General features: G+C 39.9%; 1 protein-coding gene across 2 annotated transcripts in view; it reads right to left on the minus strand.

The window, feature by feature from the left end:
• The window catches only part of LOC109913545 (clathrin coat assembly protein AP180-like), a 211,297-nt gene that overhangs the window by 118,804 nt on the left and 71,923 nt on the right, over nt 1-20,570 (minus strand). For both annotated transcript variants that reach the window (XM_048596769.1, XM_048596770.1), the window contains exons 4-5: nt 12,658-12,733; nt 1,783-1,885 (exon numbers count right to left, since the gene is read on the minus strand). In XM_048596769.1, coding sequence (XP_048452726.1) covers nt 1,783-1,885; nt 12,658-12,733 — 179 coding nt within the window. The remainder of the gene's footprint in view (nt 1-1,782; nt 1,886-12,657; nt 12,734-20,570) is intronic.

Raw genomic sequence — 20,570 nt, forward strand, 5'->3', positions numbered from 1 at the left:
GAAAGTGAAACAAAAATTTAAAAGAATTGAGATGCAAGTATAATTTTTCTAGACTTGAGTGCCTATAATGGACAATGTCGTAAACAGGCTGAAACTTTGGTATTTTGCATAAAAGTGGGGAAGGGCGGAAGGGCGGAAAATTAAACATGTGATCTATCTAGCCAGGTTTCATTCTAGGGTCTGAACTTACTTGTAGTACCGTTCGCCGGGACCATTACATGTGGCATAGCCTTCCAAAGTGCAAATGTTAATTCTGACTTCAAGCAACCATGTGCTAACACAACCAGAAATCCAGCCAGACAACTTTATAAAACAAACATTTTGAAATTGCTTAACAAAACTACATTTGAAGATCCAGAAGAATGTTTGTGGCTTGGTGAATCTTCTGCTGTATTACCATTTTCATGGGCCTTAAGGACAGGTAGGAAATTAGCAAGTTTTGCTCCCTGCAACTAAGTATGAAACTGCTCCTCATTTATAAATGCAAAGTCAATTATAACAATTTTCTACTACTATTTAATGTACTCCTGGAATCCCAAAATTAATTTCTTTTACTTAAAGCAACATTTGCTGGAAAACCCAAATCTAAGCCCAAATGAAGATACTTCAAGACCGTGGCTGATCTTCTTTCAGTGTTGGAGTAATTACAACCAAAATTAACTTAGGCTACCACTGTCAAGGCACAAGATCTTAAGATAAACCTAATTATGTTAAATGATAAGTTTATCAAAAATTTGTGATCCAATGCATAGGTTTTAACTCGTTACAACTTTCATTACATGTCTCAACAAATGCTAGTCCTAATGAATGACAGAAGAAAGTAATTAAATAAAAATACTATTGAGAAAAGCGATCCACAACTTGCTTGCAGCCTGTTAGTAAAGTAGCACATTTGTACAACGTACAAAAATGAATTAAGAACTGTTGAAAAATATTAGAAAACAGCTCATGACAATCAGACTTGACAGCATAATCCATTCCTCATAATGAATGAAAGTATAATGTGAATTTAGAATTGGACTTCATAAGCATCATGTAATTAATTTGTGCGAATCTCTTACTACAAATATTGTAACGGAGACAACTAGCTTCCTTTCATGAGACCTGCACTACAGACCCATTATATGCCATTGTTTTTTATTCATTGAAAAGGATGTGGGCATTGCTGGGTCAACCAGCATTTATCGCCTGCTCCCAATTACCCAGAGTCAACCACATTGCTGTGGGTCTAGAGTCACACGTAGGCCATACCAGGTAAAGACAAGAGCTTCCTTCCCTAAAAGGGACATTGGAAAAACCCATCTGATTGACCAACAATCTGAATGGTTTCATGGTATTTATCAGACTTGTAATTCCAGTTTTTCTTTTAAGTAGAGCTTGAATTCAATACCTGCCATGGCAGGACTTAAATCTGGGTCCTCAGAACATTGTTAATTCAGACACCTAGGCAGTCGAATGATAATACCACTGGGCTATCACCACCCCCTTAAATTACAAGGCTCATCAAGATATTATCGCATATCATATACTATTTGTCCAGTCTAGGTTAAAAGTCAACAGAAACAAGCCTGGTTTCAATTAACACTGGGCATGGTATTACAGTTAAATATTCTAACCAAGTGTTTAGCTGTTGCAAACTATCTTCACAAAGTCGACAATTAAAAGACTGAGAAACAACAAACCCAACTGTATTACAAAAACTTCAAAACAGTTCACACTTTTTAATAGTGCACCATACAATAATTTACCTGCACAATTGAGGTTCAAAAAACTGAAACTTACCCTTTCTTTACTCTTGCAAAATCAAATGCCATCTGCCTATAGGAATATGCCTTTTCATTTAAGTATCTGCTGTATCTTCTAATAAATGTAGACATGTCATAACCTGCAAGAATTAAAATGCAATGAACAGCTCTTATGAAACACCAGTATTTCTACTTAAATTCAATTGTATATCACCTAACTTGAGATTTACCTGTAATATCTATGCAAATGACTTGTTTTTTTTAAAATAAAGTAAAATTAGGAGAAACAGCAGTTTCATGATCCAAAACAAATATACAAGAACCAAAAAAACTGCACAATTGAACTTTTCCAGCTTTGGGATTAAAATACAATGTATTGTAGCTAATGTAATACTTAAAAATTAATTAGCCTACACAATTCACTTAATAATCACTGTTCAATATCAGGCTTGTAAACAGTATCTACTTACAAACTAAGAAATCAACCTGAATCAAGGATTACATTTCAACCTATACTAAAACATCTCAATTTTATTTCAGTAGACTATACTTGGTAGCATCAATTTTCTGTCATTTTGAAAAGTGATGTGCTACTTTACCACTTTTCATTCAACAAGTCAGCAACTTTAATGAACTTGCTAAGGAAGTGCATCAGCAAGTTGCAGAACATATTATATCTTTCCCCAATTAGACACACTTTCCTCTATTCAACGCAGTCACCTTCAATTTTCAATCAGGACATCTGGTAATCACTTTTTGAACAGCAAGTTGCCAATTTCATGCTTCAATTTACGCCCATCATCAGCACATGTGCCAAGGTGCCAGGCACAAATCTACTTGTTTTTACTACCTCTATACCTAGGGGCAATAGGAACACTGATTCCATAAGATTCTACATTCTATTTCCATACTCAAAATTGATCCAACCATCCATCTCCACTGCATAACCACATCAAACTAACTCCCTCCTTACAGATAAGTTCAACATTTACGTTCCTCCAATGTACTGAAGGTAAAAAACAAAATTCCAGAATTCAATGTATATCCAGCTCTTCAACACAAACAATTAATTTGGTCTTTCTTGCGATCTGGCTAATGTATGCACAAACTAGCATGGTTTACAGCTAGGGGAAGATGAAATGTCCAAAAATTCTGCATGTAAAGCCCTGAATCCAAGTTTGAAGGAATTAGCATAAAAGAGGTAAAATCCTATCAGATAAAATAACTGAAAAACAAGAACTGTTAACACTTAAAAAGGAGATATCCAGAGATTGGAGGCTCCTACTAACACACTGAATACCTAACAATTCTAAATTTGCATCTGCAACTTCAACTCAGAAGACCAAAGTAAACCGGACCTATCTTTTGACAATGCCAGCTAGAGACAACAATTTAAATCGGAGAACAGTGGACTTTTTTTAAGCATTACTCATTTAACCAGTCTGACCAAATGCTAGAGTGACGCAGAGAAGCATATAAAATGACACCTCATGTCAGGGCACATAATTTTGAGTAATGACATTACAACTTGGCCAGTCTCTGAAGACTAAAGGACAGGGAATCTCCGGTATAGAAGACGAATATGAATAATATTATTCATAGAGTCAGACGGCACAGAAAGAGACCTTTCAGTCCTACTCGTCACTTCCAACTAGGTTTCCCAAACTAAACTAGTTTCCTTGACTGCATTTGCCCTAATCCCTCAACCTTTCTTATTCATGTCGCTGTCCAAACATCTTTTAAATGTTGCAACTGTACCTGCATCTACCACTAATGGTAGTGGGAAACTGAAGAGCAAATATGTATGCAAGAATAATAGGGTTGTAACTGTAAGGGATTTTGACTTTCCAAACATAGACCGGGACTGCAGTAGTGTTAAGGACTTGGGTAGAGAAGAACTTGTCAAAATGTGTTCAAGAACATTTTCTTTATCAATATGTCAATGGTCCTACCTTCTCTTGGGAAATAATGCCGAGCAAGTGACTAAGGTGTTAGCGGGGATGCACTTTGGGACTGGTGATCATAACTCTTAGTTCTAAGATAGTTATGAAAGGATAGGACTTGGGAAAAAAGTTAAAGTTCTAAATTGGAGATTGGCCAATTTTGATGGCATTAGACAGAAACATAGGGCAGCACGGTGGCTTAGTAGTTAGCGCTGCCAGAGTGCCAGAAATTGTGCTTGATTCCAACCTTGGGCAACTGTGTAGTGTTTGCACATTCTCCCGGTGTCTGCGTGGGTTTCTTCTGGGTGCTCCAGTTTCCTCCCACAGTCCAAAGATGTGCAGGTTAGGTAGACTGCTAATGCTAAATTGCCCACAGTGCCCAAGATTGTGCAGGCATGGGAAATTCAGGGTTACAGGGATAGTGTGGGAGGGTGGGTTTGGGTAGAATGCTCTTCGGAGGGTTGGCGTGGACACGATGGGTTGAATGGCCTGCTTCCACATTATAGAGATTCTATGTATCTATGTAACGTTCAAAAGTTGACTGGGGAAGGCTGTTCAGAGGTAAAGGGACAACAGTGGACCCAGCGTTGATCCCTGCAGAACACTGTTGGCGACAGTCCTCCAGCATGAAAAACAGCCTTCTACCACCACCCTCTGTTTCTTGCTGTAAAGCCAATTTGGTATCCAGTTAGCTAGCTGTCCCTAGATCCCATGCGATGTAACCTTACTGACCAGTCTACAACGTGGAACCTTGTCAAATTTTGGTGTCATCTGCAAACTTATTAACCACGCTTCCACTATTCTGATCTAAATCATTTATATACAATTGGTGGTATGGTGGATAGTGAAGAAGGTTGTCTAAGAGTACAATAGGATCTTGATCAGCTGGGCCTATGGGCTGAGGAGCGATAGATGGGAGATTAATTTAGATAAATGCAAGGTGTTTCATTTTGCCAAGATAAACCAGGACAGGCCTGGCACAGTTAATGGTAGTGCCCTAGGGAGTGTCATCGAACAGAGACGCAGGCGTTCAGATACATAGCTCCTTGAAAGTGGTGAAACAGGTAGACAGTATGGTGAAGGGGTTTTGCACATTTTCTTTGATTGGTCACAGCATTGAGTATAGGAGTTGGGATGTCAGGTTGTGGCTGTACAGGACACTGGCAAGGCCACTTTTGGAGTACTGGTGTACAGTTCTGGTCACCCTGCTGTAGGAAGGATACTCAAAGTAGAAAGGGTGCAGAACAGATTTACAAAGATGTTATCATGACTAGATTGTTTCAAATACAAGGAGAGGCTAGATAGGCTGAGACTTTCTCCCAAGAACCTATTAAGTTGAGTGGTGACCTGACAGACGTTTATAAAATCATGAGGGGCATAGATAAGGTGAATAGCAAAAAGGTTTCTTCCGTAGAGTGGATGAACTTAAAACTAGAGGGCGTAGTTTTAAAGTGAAAGGGAAAAGATTTAAAAAGGGACCCGAGGGGCAAGGTTATCACAGAGTATGGTGCCTATATGGAAGGAACTGCCAAACACATCCAAGAAAATTGGACAAGAGAATATAGTTTCAAATAACCAAAAGGCAAAGTTATGACTAGCAAAAGGAGAGAATGTTCCTGGTCAACATGTAAAATAAGAAAGAATGTCAAATCGGGCAACAGAAGCAAAAACTGAATAATTTCAGAAACTACTGTACACAATCATGCAACAGTACTTTTGGTCCCTTGTTGAATGATTGGAGGGGAGGAAACACCCTTCACCATTTACATCCATCTTGTAATGATTCAGCAGATTGAGATAGGAAAACACACCTCTCTCAGGTTTCTGTTTCTACTGTGCAGCTGAAGAGCCAGTGGATTATAATGATTTGACAAGTTAAGAAATTTTGTTAAATAATCTTCACATTTCAAACTGGATTGGTAGAAAACTAAATATGCCCAATTCTACCATTCCAATATGCCCAAGAAAATTATAGGCTGGTGAACCTGACGTCTGTGGAGGAGACGCTCTGAGGGAAGATACTGAGGGACAAGATATATACACATTTGGAAGAAAACGGACAAGTTAGTAACAGACAGCCTTGTTTTGTGTGGGGAAGATCATGTCTTACCAATCTGACTGAATATTTTGAAGAGGTAACAAAGACAATTGATGAGGGAAAGGCTGTGAATGTAGGTTATATGACTTTAGTAAGGCAGTTGATAAAGTCCCTCATGGCAGATTGGTGCAAAAACTAAAATCACGTGGGATTTGGTGTGGGCTGGATACAAAACTGGCTTGGTCATAGAAGACAGAAGGTAATGGTGGAAGGGGGTGTTTGGAATGGAGACCAATAACTAGTGGTGTTCCACAGGGAACAGTGTCAAGTCCTCTGTTGTTTGTAGTAAATATAAAAAAAAAAAAAAAGTGATCTGGAGGAAAAGGTGGGTGGTCTGATTAGTAAGTTTGCAGATGACACAAAGATTGGTGGAGTTGCTGATGATGCCAACAATTGTGAAAGAATACAACAGGATATAGTTAGATTGGTGACTTGGGCACAGAAATAGCAGATGGAGTTTAATCCAGACAATGCATTTTGGAGGATCAAATTTAGGTGTGAATTATACTGTAAATGGAAGAACCCTTAGGAATATTAACATACGGACTGATCTGGATGTGCAGGTCTACTGTTCCCTAAAAGCAGAAATTTAGGTGGCCAAGGTGATTAAGGCGGCGTATGGCATGTTTGCCTTCATCACCGGGGCATTGAGAACAAGAGTTGGCAGCTCCATAAATTCCTTGTTAGGCCGAATTGGGAGAATTGTGCGCAGTTTTGTTCGTCACACTACCAGAAAGACGTGGAAGCTGTGCAGAGAAGGTTCACCAGGATGTTGACCGGTCTCGAGGGCACTGGCTAGGAGGAAAGGTTTAAAAAGACAAGGATTATTTTCACTGGAAAGACATTGGTTGGGAGAAGACCTGATACAGGTCTACAAAATTATGGGAGACATAGATAGGCTGGATAGTCAGATGCTTTCTCCCCCCAGGGTTGAAGTTTCAATTGCAAGGGGGCTCAGGTTCATGGTGAGATGGGGAAAGTTTAAGGGAGATGTGCAAAGGAAGCTTTTCCACAGAGTGGCAGGAGCTTGGAATGCACTGCCAGAAGAGGTGGAGGAGGCGGGCACGTTGGCGACAGTTAAGAGGCATCTGGATTGTTACACGAGTAAAGGAGGGAATAGAAGAATGTGGACCGAACAAGGGCAGAAAAAGTTTGTTTCTTAGATTAGTTAGGGCATGATGGTCGGTACAGGCTTGGAGGGCCGAACGGCCTATTCCTGTGCGACTGATGTCCAGGAGTCGGACATAGCACTTGTGGCTAAAGGGATCAAAACAATATGGGAGAAAAGCAGGAACAGGCTTAAGTTAGCTTGTCGGCCAACGTCATAACGAATGGTGGAGTAGACTCAACGGACCGAAGGCCACCTTCTTCTCATATTTTCTAGCTTCTGTTTCAAACCAAGTGTACCACTAGTGCAAAGGTAACAACAAATGAGGTAACTCATCAGGAAACAGCAGCTGAGCAGGTCATCCAAAGAACTGCATCTTGTTGATTGAAATAAGTGGTTTAACTTGTCTCAACGATTTCATAACCAATCCAAGATAGGCTAGTGTTTTGCTAATATGACCAACTACGTGCAAAATAACAGATGCCCAAGAATGCAACCTGCTGTCATTAAATGTCTAAGCAAACAGTTCAGTAGAAAAGAAATGAATACACATTCAAGGATAGAGCACTAAACTGCATGCAGGAACAACATGATCTTGGGGTGCGTGTGCACAGATCCTTGAAGGTGAAAGGATATATTGACAGAACAGTTAGGATAGTTAAGCATGAAAGCTGAAGCTTCATAAATCAAGGTGTGGAGTACAAAAGCAGGGAGTTATTCTGAATTTGTACAATTGTGACTTGTAGTCATACAGCACGGAAAAACAGCTTTCAGTGCAACTCATCCGCCTGATCCAACATCCCAATCTGACAGAGTCCCATACTCCTCGAAGTCCTTCCTATTCATATACCCATCCATATGCCTTTTAAATGTTTATTTGTACCTGCCTCCACTACTTCCTGACAGCTCATTCCATACATGCACCACCCTCTCAGAAAATGTTTCCCCTCAGGTCCTTTTCAAAATCTTTCCCCTCTCATCTTAAACTTATGCTCTCTAGTTTTGGACTCACCTACCCCAGGGGAAGGACCTTGGCTATTCATCCTATGCATGCCACTCATGATTTTATGAGCCTTTATCAGGTCACTCCCTCAACCTCTGACGTTCCAGAGAAAAAAAAAGCCCCAGTTTCTCATAATTCAAACCCTCCAGTCCTGGCAACATTCTTGTAAATCTTTTCTGCACCCTCTCAAGTCAGGAGGCCAGAACTGTACGCACTATTCTAAAAGTGGCCTCACCCATGTCCTGTAATAGCTGCAACATGACACCCCAACTCTTGACCAACGAAGACAAGCATGTCAAACACATTCTTCACCACCCTGTATACCTGCATCTTCACTTTCAAGGAATTATGTACCTTTACACCCAGGTCTTTTTGTCCAGCAACACTCCGCAGGGCCATGCTATTAAGTACACAAGTCCTGCCCTGATTGCCTTACCAAAATGCAACACCTCAAACTCATTTAAATCAAACTCCATCGGTCACTCCTTGGTCTATTCGACCATCTGATCAAGGTCCGAGATAACCTTCTTCACTGTCTAGTACATCACCTATTTTGGTGTCTTCTGCAAACTTACTAACCATCCCTCCTTTATTCAAATCTTTTATATAATGACAAAAAGCAGTGGACCCAGCACTGATCCTTGTGGCACACTGCTTGTCACAGGCCTCCAGTCTGAAAAGCAACCCTCTACCACCACTCTGCTTCCTACCTTCAAGCCAATTTTGAATCCAATTGGCTAGCTCTCCCTAGATCCCATTTAATCTAACCTTGCCAACCACTGTACTATGCGGAATCTTGTCGAATGCTTTGCTAAAGTCCATTTAGACAATGTCTAGTGTTCTGCCTTCAATCTCATTTGCCACCTCTTCCAAAAACTCGATCAAGGTCGTGGCACATTATTTCCCATGCACACAGCCATGGTGACTATCCCCAAGTTGTCCTTGCCATCCCAAATGCATGTAAATTCTATCCCTCAATCACCAACAACTTACCACAACTGGCCCAAGGCTCACTGATCTATAGTTCCCTGGTTTTTCCTTACAGCCTCAAAATAATTGCACTACATTAGCCACCTTCCAGTCTTCCAGCACCTCACCCATGGCTGTTGATGATACAAATGTCTTATCAAGGGACCCAGTAATCTCTTCCCTAGCTTCCCACGAAGTTCTAGGATACACCTGATCAGGTCCCTATCCAGAGCACTAGAGTACAATGTCCACATTTGGTCACTATCCTTTTGAAGATTTAATGAAGATTCTTGACAAGATGCAGGGGTTTACTAGAATTGTTTCCAGGGACAGTGTAAACTTGGTTCCAAATTTACTTGGAATAGCTTAGGGTTATTCCCCTTGGAGCAAAGGGGTTTGAGAGGAGATTTCATTAATATGTATAATTCTATGATAGGTTCAGATAAGCTAAACAAAGACAGGTTCTTTTTTCTATTATCTGGTGGTGCAAGGATGAATGAACATAGATTGTTACTTTCTGCATTTAAAAAGTGTGCTAATGTCCTTGAACTTGCTTCCACCAGCGTCAAAAAGCAGCAGAAACAATTTATGGCTCCAAAGGAACAAAATTTAGGGACTAGAGTAAGTAAGGAATGGGGCTAATTGGGCCACTCTACAGAAAGCTGGTATGGACACGATGAGCTGAATGGCCTCCTTTTGTGCTGTCAAGGTATACAACTGCAGTCTTTGCCCCAATGCCAAATCATAAGAGTACCATCAACAGAGACTGAAAATAGCTCTGATAGATGTGGACTGTTTGTTACTCTTGCAAGGATCAATACTTGGAAAACTTTCTTGTATAGCAAAGAGTAATGAACACTTTGGTACTGCTTTCAGGTGCAGGAGTAGTGATGCTAACATGGTTGTCTCCTTCATACAGGTTTACCTTAGGATTTAAGTCTTCCTCTCAAATGCCTGTCACAACAGACACTGATGGATGTTAGACAAGTGCCAACAACCCAAAAAGCACAGATTCAATTGCTGCACTGGCAGAACTTACCACGAGGAAATCTCCTTCTCAACCTCACCCCTTGCTTGAAGCATGGTGACTGTCAGACAAAACCAATACCAGTCATCTCTCTCTAATGAGACAGAAGCCCAGCGGTACAGTAGGCATATGGCACGTTTTGCACATCACACCTAATTTCTCCTTTATCTTCAACAGAATACTGAACCACTAACATGTAAAATACTAGTGTATGTACAGCACTTCACATTAGCATGGCCAAGCCAGTCAGATGATTCAGAACCCAAATTGGATTACTTCAAGTACAGATCACAAATTTTCTTCTGTTCGTTAGTGGGTGGTTCCATTTCCAAACAAGATGTGACAGAGTTTTAAAACAAGACAACAATCTTCTTAGACCTAAAAACAGGACAGGCAGCAAGATGTATTTGCATGTTCTATATTGCCAGATTGTACAAAAGAAACTGAATAAATTTTGGAGTCCGGAGATTAGATCTGGACGCTACACCTTAGGAAGGGTATATTGGCCTTGGAGGGACTACAAAGTAGGTTTACAAATATAATACCTGGACTTCAGGGGTTAAGTTATGACAAGACATTATATGAATTATATGTCTGTTTTATCTAGAATGCGAAGGTTACCAAGTAATCAAATCGAAGTCCTTGAGATATTAACAGGAAAAGACAGGTTAGATAAAGGTAAACTATTTCCAATGGTTGGAGATTGTAGAACTAGGTGCTATAGTCTGAGACTTCAGGCCAGACTCTTCAGGAAGAGATGTCAGGAAGCAGTTCTGGACACAAAGGGTGGTAGATGTTTGGAACTCTTCCACAAATTGCAGTGGATGTTACATCAGTTGTTAATTTTAAGTGAGATATATACATTTTTGTTGAGCAAGGATATTAAACGGACATAGGCCAAAGGCAGGTAGATGCAGTGTAGGCCACACATCAGCTATGATCTCACTGAATGGTGGAACAGGCTTAAGGGGTTGAATGACATATTTCTATCCCGGTGTTCCTATAAACTCAATGCAAACTCTTGTTAAAATGAAAAAATAAAAATTGTTGTTTGTCTCTTCAAGCATGGCAGTTTGACTTAGAAATGTTTATGCAAGAGATAATTTCTAGACAAACAAACAATCACAGGATTGTGTGGCATGCAGCGGCAAGAAAGAAGAAAAATTTTAGCTTTCTGTAGTTAGGGACAGATAGAGAATACCGAACATTGGATATTAGAACAGAATTAATTACACTGTACACTGAGAAATTAGAGGAATTATAAAATGTTAAAATTTTATCATATGCATAGAATGGTAAACACACTTCAAAAAAGCTGCTTTACTGGCTATAAAGCGCTTTGGGATGCTCAATTGTTAAAATAAATGCAGTCACATAGGCCCAACAGGCATAAATATTGTAGATTTTAAAAAAAAGGAAAGAACTGCGGATGCTGTAAATCAGGAAACAAAACAGAAATTGCTGGAAAAGCTCAGCAGGTCTGGCAGCATCTGTGAAGGAAAAAACAATGTTAACGTTTCAGGTCCGGTGACCCTTCTCCTCAGAACAGAAATATTGTAGAATTGTTAATCTGAAATGCAAATTGGTTCCAACAGTCACCAGGATCCATTATGTAACTTTAGTTTGAATGGCAGCAACGATTATGTTTCATCAAGTAAATCTTAAATCTCAGGTCGAGTTCACATTTTGAAGCAAATGCTAGAACTGAGGTAATGACTTGAATTCTTAAAATGGAGGCCGGGGTAGCCTGAGGGAGTGATAAGATCAGCTGGGTCTTATTATTACAAAATTCCTACCACACTGTCAAAAAGGACGCCATTAGACCATTATCTGGCTAGGAAGGTACAGGCTCTGCCCACTGTCAACATATTACAGGAAAGATGCTTTGATACTGAATTAATTGTTTTAGGAGTTCATAGCGATGACATAAATGGCATCATACCATCCTGTAGGCTTAGCAGTTTGTTTATTTAGCAGCCAATAAAGGATAAGATCTATCTATAGTGCAACACACAAAACTATTTGCAGTAATAGGGGCACAGGGCAAGGTGTGGCAGAGGAGCAGGTCAGGCCAGAGGAGGCATGAAGGAGCTTACTGCTCTCTTGGGTTCATAAGGGACCAAAAATGTTTTAAGCTTGACCCGAGATGTGTGTTTCATCAAGAATCTTAGTCATTGCTGCCATTCAAACCTTCAAAAAGTTGCATAATGGATTCTGGTGACCAATTTTCACTTAAAATTGATAACTCTACAACCTTTCTGCCTGTTGGACCCAAGTTACTGAACTTGTGTTAACTATCCACCCACCAGATCTTTTCCTGGTGCAGCAGGAACTTATCAATGGCTGGCACTGTTTTTAACATCTTAGAATTCTCCTGATTTAAAGATTCATGGGACTCATACTTGGGCATCACCTACACAAAGTATAAACTGGCAGCTTACTTTCCACCATGTGCTGGTCTCAGTTATTACTGTCATAAATATCTTTGCTCACTTTCACCAAATCGGAGTATTGCTTTCTGTTTTCATGGAAGCAAACATCTAATATAGTAGGGCCCTTAAAATAGTTACATATAAGCCAGTATAAGCTGTTTAAATTAGTTTCAGAAGTGCAAGCCATATTGAAGGAAGGAATTCATATCTAAAGAAAATATGAAATCTATTCAATATTAAAGAAAATTAATATCTGTTAGTAGAAACTTACATAAATTGAGATTAACATTAGAGTTTTTCTTAAAAATCAAACACAAATGCTGATATCTTACCATGTGTCCCGCTTTTATCCAAAAAATTGCTGAGGTTGAACAAAGTATTTCTAGATGCCAGGTACTGAATAAATCTCTGCAAAATACAGAATTGTTACATAACAATGCAGTTGAATAAGAATAATGTCAAAATACAAGAAGGGAGTGTAATAAGATTACATGAACCCAATAGCAGTTAGTGACTGGACATTTAGTGCAACTGGTATTATGAAATTTTTCATTTTGATTTTAAAATTCAAAATGTTTGAAGTTTGTTACATCTAGTATATGTTCTGGTGGCAGCACCATATATCAACACTATCTTCTTGGTTTAAAAAAGTGTCCCAAAATGCTATTTCTTTCTCAGCTCTATGTTTTCAGCCTCTTCAATTGTTTATCTGAACGCAACAACCAACACCTATCCTCTCGATGTTTCATCCTTTATGCTTTGCTATAATTAATTAGAAAAGTCAAGTTGAGGACATCCTAAACTACCATTTTTGGACAACTAGTTTGTTTTTCTTTTGTTAATGCTTAATATTATGCTTTTATTTTTCTATTTTGTACTTAATAACTGAACAAGATCTTACAAGTTAATCCTGGTGAAATCCATAATCGAATTCTGCTTCCACATTTCGACCTGTGGTTGAAGACCATGTTTAAAGTTCTTAAATCACGTTCAAATCAGTTTGTACTTTAAAACAAAACTAACCTAGGCTCGTGACTGCAAATCTGTTGGATTGCTTTCCTTGAAGTCAAGAGAAAAAAAGAGCAGAGCAGCGCGACCAACACGGTGGAAAATGCCTCATCAGGCTCAGTTGAGAACAGCAGCAGGACCAGTAGCCGGATTAAAGTCTTAGAACCATTGACAGATACCAGTGCAGTGAATAGTGCCACTTCTTTACACTTTAAAACTATCATTTTCTTTTCACAGACACATGGGTTCATTGTAAGCGCAAGGGAGAACCAAGGGAAATGTTTAGTTATTGGGCAAGTGGAGTGAGAGTTGCTACTTAGCCAGCTAAACATCATGAAACTGGGGCCAGCAAAGAATTCCACAATTCTCTCTCATTTTTGAGGTCAAATTAGAGGGAGCAGAGGCAAGCGTGGTATACAGCCAGTACTGGGAAAAATAAACTAATTATTTGAAAAAAAATGCATTCTCCATCATTCATATCTGTCTTAACCCCTCCCACTCCCTCAGTTGTTTATTGCTGGTCAGTCTTTCAAAAGCTACAAGTTCAATTAAATATATGGAATGGCCTTAGTCAGTGATTCTATATACTCAGCAAAAAAGCCAATGAGCCTTGAGCTTGACCAATATTCAGTTAAATGATGGTGGGCAAGGAGTGAAGATACCCATTTATCCACTCAGTCTTGCGTCCTTTAATATTGTTGTCTAACAAGTTGGTTTGAAATTATCTACCGACCTGGCCTCAGCAGGTTCCTGGAAAAAATCTGTCCCAGACTGCCATTATGCTTTGTGAAGAAGTGCTTCTCAAAAGGTGATGCCTGACCCTTTTGTTCTAATTTTACGATTAGGTCTTGTTCTAGACTGTCCCACGCGAAAAAGTTCTGCCCACATACTCTATTAAATTCTTGCATAAAAACATCGGAGAGGGGGGAGCAGGAGCAGGCCATTCAACCACTCTAGCCTGCACTACCATTCAATCTGGTTGATCACCAATCTCAACACCCTAATCCCAAGCTGCCTTCATCCCCAATATCTCATGATCCATTTAGCCACAAGAGCTACATCTACCACCTTCTTGAAAACAATGTTTTGGCCTCAACCACAGTCAATTGCACAGGCTCACCACTCTCTGGGTGAAGAATTATTTCCTCATCTTGGTCCTAAGAAGTTTACAATTTATCATTAAGAATGACCCCTGGTTCTGGACTCCCTCCACTAGTAGGAACATTCTTCCTGTATCTCGCCTGCCTAGTTCTGTTAGAATTTTAAAAGATTCTGTGAGATAGTGTCACAGAGTTATACAGCTCATGGAAACAGACCCTCCGGTACAACTCATCCATACCGAGCAGCTTTCCTAAACTGATCTAGTCCCATTTGGCCCATATCCCCCTAAATCCTGCTTATTCATGTGCTCATTCAGATACTTCTTAAAATATTGTAATTATACCTGCCTCCACCACTTCCTCTGGCAGCTCATTCCATACGTGCACCAGCCTCTGCGTGAAAAAGTTGCCCCTCAGGTCCCTTTTAAATCTTTCCCTTCTCAGCTTAAACCTATACCCTCTAGATTTGGGCTCCCCAGCCCTCTATAAGGTCACCCCTCAGCCTCCAACCCTCCAGGGAAAAAAAGCCCCAGCCTAATCAGTCTCTAATACCTCAAACCGTCCAAACCCAGCAACATCACTGTAAATCTTTTCTGAACCTTTTCAAATTTAACTACATCCTTGCCATAGGAGGGAGAGCAGAAGTGAACACAGTATTCTAAAAGTGGTCTCACCAATGTCCTGTACAGCCATAACACAACATCCCAACTCCTGCATTCAGAGTTTTGACCTATGATGGCAAACGTGCCAAACACCTTCAAAAGGCAAATGGAATTTTGTCTGCCATTGCTAGAGGGATGGAGTTTAAAAACAGGGAGGCTATGCTGCAGCTGTAGAGAGTCCTGGTGAGGCCACAGCTGGAGTACTGTGTGCAGTTTGGTCTCCTTACTTGAGAAGAGATATACTAGCACTGGAGGGGGTACAGAGGAGATTCACTCGGTTGATTCCAGAGTTGAGAGGGTTGGATTATGAGGAGAGACTGAGTTGACTGGGATTATACTCATTGGAATTCAGAAGAATGAGGAGAGATCTTATAGAAACGTAAGATTATGAAGGGAATAGATAAGGTGGAGGCAGGGAGGTTATTTCCGCTAGCAGGTGACACTAGTACTAGAGGGCATCGCCTCAAAATAAAGGGAAGCAGATGTAGGACTGAGGTCAGGAGGAACTTCTTCACCCAAAGGGTTGTGAATCTGTGGAATTCCCTGCCCAGTGAAGCGGTTGAAGCTACCTCGCTGAATGTTTTTTAAGGCAAGGCTAGATACATTTTTGAACAGTAAAGGAATCAAGGGTTATGGTGAGTGGGCGGGTAAGTGGAGCTAAGTCTCAAAATGATCAGCCATGATCTTATTAAATGGCAGGGCAGGCTCAAGGGGCCAGATGGCCTACTCCTGCTCCTAGTTCTTATGTTCTATGTTATGTTCATCATCCTATTTACCTGCGGCTCCACTTTCATGGAACTGTGAATTTTCACCCCAAGATATCTTTCTTTGGCAACACTGCCGACTCGCTCTCTCCTCACACCCAATCCTGGCATCCCAGGAATCAATTTAATAAGCGTTTGCTGCACTCTCTCAATAGCAAGATCATCCTTTCTCAGCCAAAGATCAAATCTGCACACAATACCCCACGTGTGCCCTCATCAATGTCCTGTATAACTGCAGCAAGACATCCTCCTTGCTCCCGCACATGAATTCTCTCGCTATAAAGGTCAACATAGTTTACCGTCTTTACCACCTGCTGCACCTGCACACTTAGTTTCAGTGACTGGTACACAGGGAGACCCAGGTCTTGTCAAACATTTTCCTTTCTCAATTTACAGCCAAATAATAATCTACCTTCCTACTTTTGCTCTCAATGTGGATAACCTCACCAGAGGGCATAAGTTTGAAGTGAGGAGTAAGTGGTTTAGAGGAGGAAATCAGAAATCTTTTTTCACCCAGAGAGAGTGGCAGAAATATGGAACATGCTGCCCGAGGGGGTAGCAGAGGCAGGTACTGCAATCTCACCACATTCAAGTAGTATCTGGATGTGCACTTAAAAATGCCAATGCTTAGTAAGGTATGGACCAAATACAGGTAAAATGGGATTAGTGTATTTTGTTGGTTGACAGAGATGGTAGGCCAAAGGGCCTTTTCCTATGTTTTATGACTCTGTGACTGACATTTATCCACATTATACCGCATCTGTCATACATCTGCCCACTCACTCAAACATTCCAAATCGCACCGAAACATCTGCTTCCTCCTCAGCTCATCATTTCACTCAGTCTTGTCATCTTCAAATTTTAAATAATACATTTAGCTCCCTCATCTAAATCACTATATTATGAATAGCTGGGGTCCAGTACCAATCCCAGCATTATGCCACTAGTCACTGCCTGCCATTCAGAATAAAAATCAATTCAACTTGATCGCTCCATAGTTTTTAAAATCCTGAGGTGGTGCAAGCCTAGCCTAAGAAATCTGACTCCAATTTAACTCTTTTGACAAATTCCGACAAATGTGTTACATTTCCCCACGGCCAGTATATTGAGGTATGGTCCCCCAAACTAAATGCAGTAGTCCAGATACAGTCTAGCTGGTGCTCTAACGCTGTTAGGTAATTACCACACTTTCGGATTTCAATCCCAATGAAATAAAAGCCAATTTTAATTTTTTTTGTATTTCATCATCAATTTTTAGTAAGGAGTGATCTTGGATCCCATTTTCTCTGCTCATCTGCTATCCCCAGATTGCCATTTATAAAATACAGTAAATTATTCTGCTTCAGTCCCAACTGGAAGATTTTATGCTTTCCTAACTGGAGCTCCATCTGCCACAGTTTGCCCACTTGATTAATCTCCAGTGTATTTATTTCTAACCCTTATTTAACCTATTTTCTGTGCAACTGAATTTGGTATTCTGCCAATTTGGAGTATGTAGTATTTTCCTTAATTTCTCTCCTCCACTGACTAGTTCACTGTTCAAGCAAATAGTTTGTCTCCAAATTCTAGATACATTTTATTTACAATCCACAGGTGGAACCTTGGTTAATACCTGCAAGAAGTCAATGTAAATTAGTAACATCCATAGCACAAAATTATTTAATATTTTTCCTTAGAAAATTGATCAACGTTAGACTGACTTTACAAAATTTTACTGACTCAAACCTTATGATTGTTCAAATGTGCACTCAGTCCCAACTGATTACAGTAACTACCTGATAAAGTGACAATGTTGTCTTACCGCTTCTCAAAACCTGCAACAAGATTGGCAATTTTAAAAAAAAACACGAAGGCGCAATTCCAGAATCAAGAATGTTTCTGAAGATTAATTATAACCTTCAAATTCATCTTCATTCCCAATCACTGCCTTAGTTGTAAACATTAGAATCCAAAGGTTAAACTATTACATATAGAGAGTCAAGCTTCCAAGTTCATTTCTTCCCAAATGTATCACCGTCCCAGGTGTTCCCAAAACCTCCTTTGTGCCTTTGCTCCTTTCATGCTTGATTGGCCAGGAGAGCATCAAACCAATCTCCTACCCTTTAGGAATTTTCTAAATCAACCTGTTCAGAGAGATATTTTATTACACTTCTGGAGCTGATGGAACTTGAGCCCAGGGCTCCTGGTTCAGAGGTAGGAAGACTACCACTGCATCACAACAGCCTTTCCTTCCATCCTCGAAAATTTAATCTCATTTAAAACTCTGACGTTCATATTAAATCTCACCAAACTCTGCTCACCCATCATTCACCCAATTGGTTTCTATTTACCCTAATGGTTCAAGTTTAAATTTCCCATCTTTGTACAAGTTCCTTCATGGCAATGTCTCCCACCACCACTCCCCACTCTTTATCCCCACATGCATCTGTAGGTCTCTTCTCTGGATGGAAACCTCCAGGACTCTATTCTTCCTGAAGTAACTTATATATGCTTAGTCACTTCACACCACTATTAATGCACTCATGCTTTAATCTTCTTACACTTAGCCTGCAGACTTACTCCCCTACAAATTTCCACTCTCTTGCTTTTAAGACCCTGCTCAAGACCCATGCATAAACAAGGTGTTCGTCATCGCTCCCAAACGCTCTTCTTTGGCATAATGCCACTGTGAAATAACAGAATATGGCTGTCCAACATTTCCTTTTAGGCACCCAATCCAGCCATGCATCTGAAAACTTAACTGAAGCATTTCCAATGCATTTACCTCCTTCCTTAAGGAAGGTGTCCAGTATTGCACACCATACTCCACGTAGAATATTTTAGTTGTATTAAACTACAATGCCTAAATTAAAGTTGTTACTGTTAACTTTCCAAAAGCCTGATAATAAAACAAAACAACCTGGACTTTATCTGCAAGAATGTCAAAATATTTCTAACAATCTAAAAGAACTGCAATCCAACTGCATCTTATTGAATACGTTCACTTTACAAATCCTTCAATAAACCACAGATGGCATTAGTAGAAACTCAAATCAGAGATGTCTCAGCAGCCACTGTATTGCCTGCTGTGAATCCATCTGTTTCTCAATATCACCCCAGCCATTATAATATGCAGCAGTGTTGCAGAATTAAAAGGAAATCTGGGGTAAAATATTATCTTGTATTTGAAGAATATTCAAATTACAAGTTTGAATAAAACATGCTCAAAAGCAGCAACTCAACTGAACAATTGCTGTTCACAAAATAATGGCATGGTAATGCCTGAACACTCATTATCCTGGTAATTACATGTTCTTGGCCATCTGTTTTCCTCTACAATATTATACTTTGGATCTACTGAAATATGTAATCCAATAGAAGCATGTGATATAACATATGAACAAGGAAGCCATTTAGCTCAACATGCCTGCCCTGCTGTTTACGGTTACACTGAAAACATAGGAAATGCCTCATTGTTTTAAAAGGCTGACCCCTGTTTTTTCTTTTAGAAAAAGAAAATGGTGACACTTAGGTCTGGATTCTCCAAAGAGGAGAAACATCCTCTCCACACTTATTCTGTTAAGAACCCTCAGGATTTTGTGTTTCAACCAAGTGGCCTCTTACTTTTCTAAACTCCAGTAGATACAAATTTAGACTGTCCAACATTTTCCGATTTGGCACCCATCAGTCTGAAAATTTCTCTGAACTGCTTCCAACGTGTTTACTTTCTTTCTTAAATAAGGTGTCCAATAGTGCACAGCGTACTCCATGTTCTTACCACTGGCTTGTATAAACTTATACAAAAAAATGCAGGAAGTTATTTATGCTTTCGATTCCTCTCACGATAGCATTATTACCTTTCCTAATTACTTACAGTATTTGCATACTGACCATTTGAGATTCATGCACAGACAACCAAATCCCTCTGCATCCTCTCACCATTTAGAAGTTTTTTTTTGTTTGGAGTTGTTCCTGTCATGGACAATTTCATATTTTCCCCATATGATACTCCATTTGCCTCATTTTTGCTGAGTCACTTAATCTACAGCTTAATGCCCTCTTCAATAGCTTACTTTCCTACCCATCTTTGTGTCATCAAAACGTTTGGCAACCATAACTTGATGAAAGGTCAAAAACCCATTTATGCCTACTGTTTTCTGTTAGTGAACCAATCTTCCATCCATGCCAAAATGGTCCCTTCTACACCATGACCAGTAAACATCACCTGTAAATGGGCAACATTAAGTTATTCATCCAGTTAAAATGGCAATAGAGTTTTTCAGACAGTAACGCAAAACTCTATATTGTTGATTGCTTCCTTTTAAAATGATCACTGACCAACATATTCAGACATGCAGCTAAAATTCAGAATGGAGAAGGAATACTACCCACTATTATTGAACAGTCTCCATATGAAATCGATCAATCTCTACAAAATGCTTGATTAATCATCACAATTGCCCAAAAAGGAACAAACAGAAAAAGTTGTGAAATTGATGAGACGGGGGGACATAGCCAAAAATCAAGGAAACAGGAGAAGATGTGGTTTAAAAAAACTATAGAAAATCTTGGAAGACAGAACACCCGGGCAGAGGGTAGCTATAATTAAGGAAGTAAGATTTACCAGGATAAAACTGGAGGGGCACCAACACAGCGGGCAGTACTTTTGCTGAATCTCTTCAGGAAGGCTTAAACTTGTGTGGCGGGGGGGGGGGGGGGGGGGGGGGTGGGG

Source organism: Rhincodon typus, chromosome 5 (assembly GCF_021869965.1).
Source record: "Rhincodon typus isolate 14 chromosome 5, sRhiTyp1.1, whole genome shotgun sequence".
NCBI lineage: Eukaryota > Metazoa > Chordata > Chondrichthyes > Orectolobiformes > Rhincodontidae > Rhincodon > Rhincodon typus.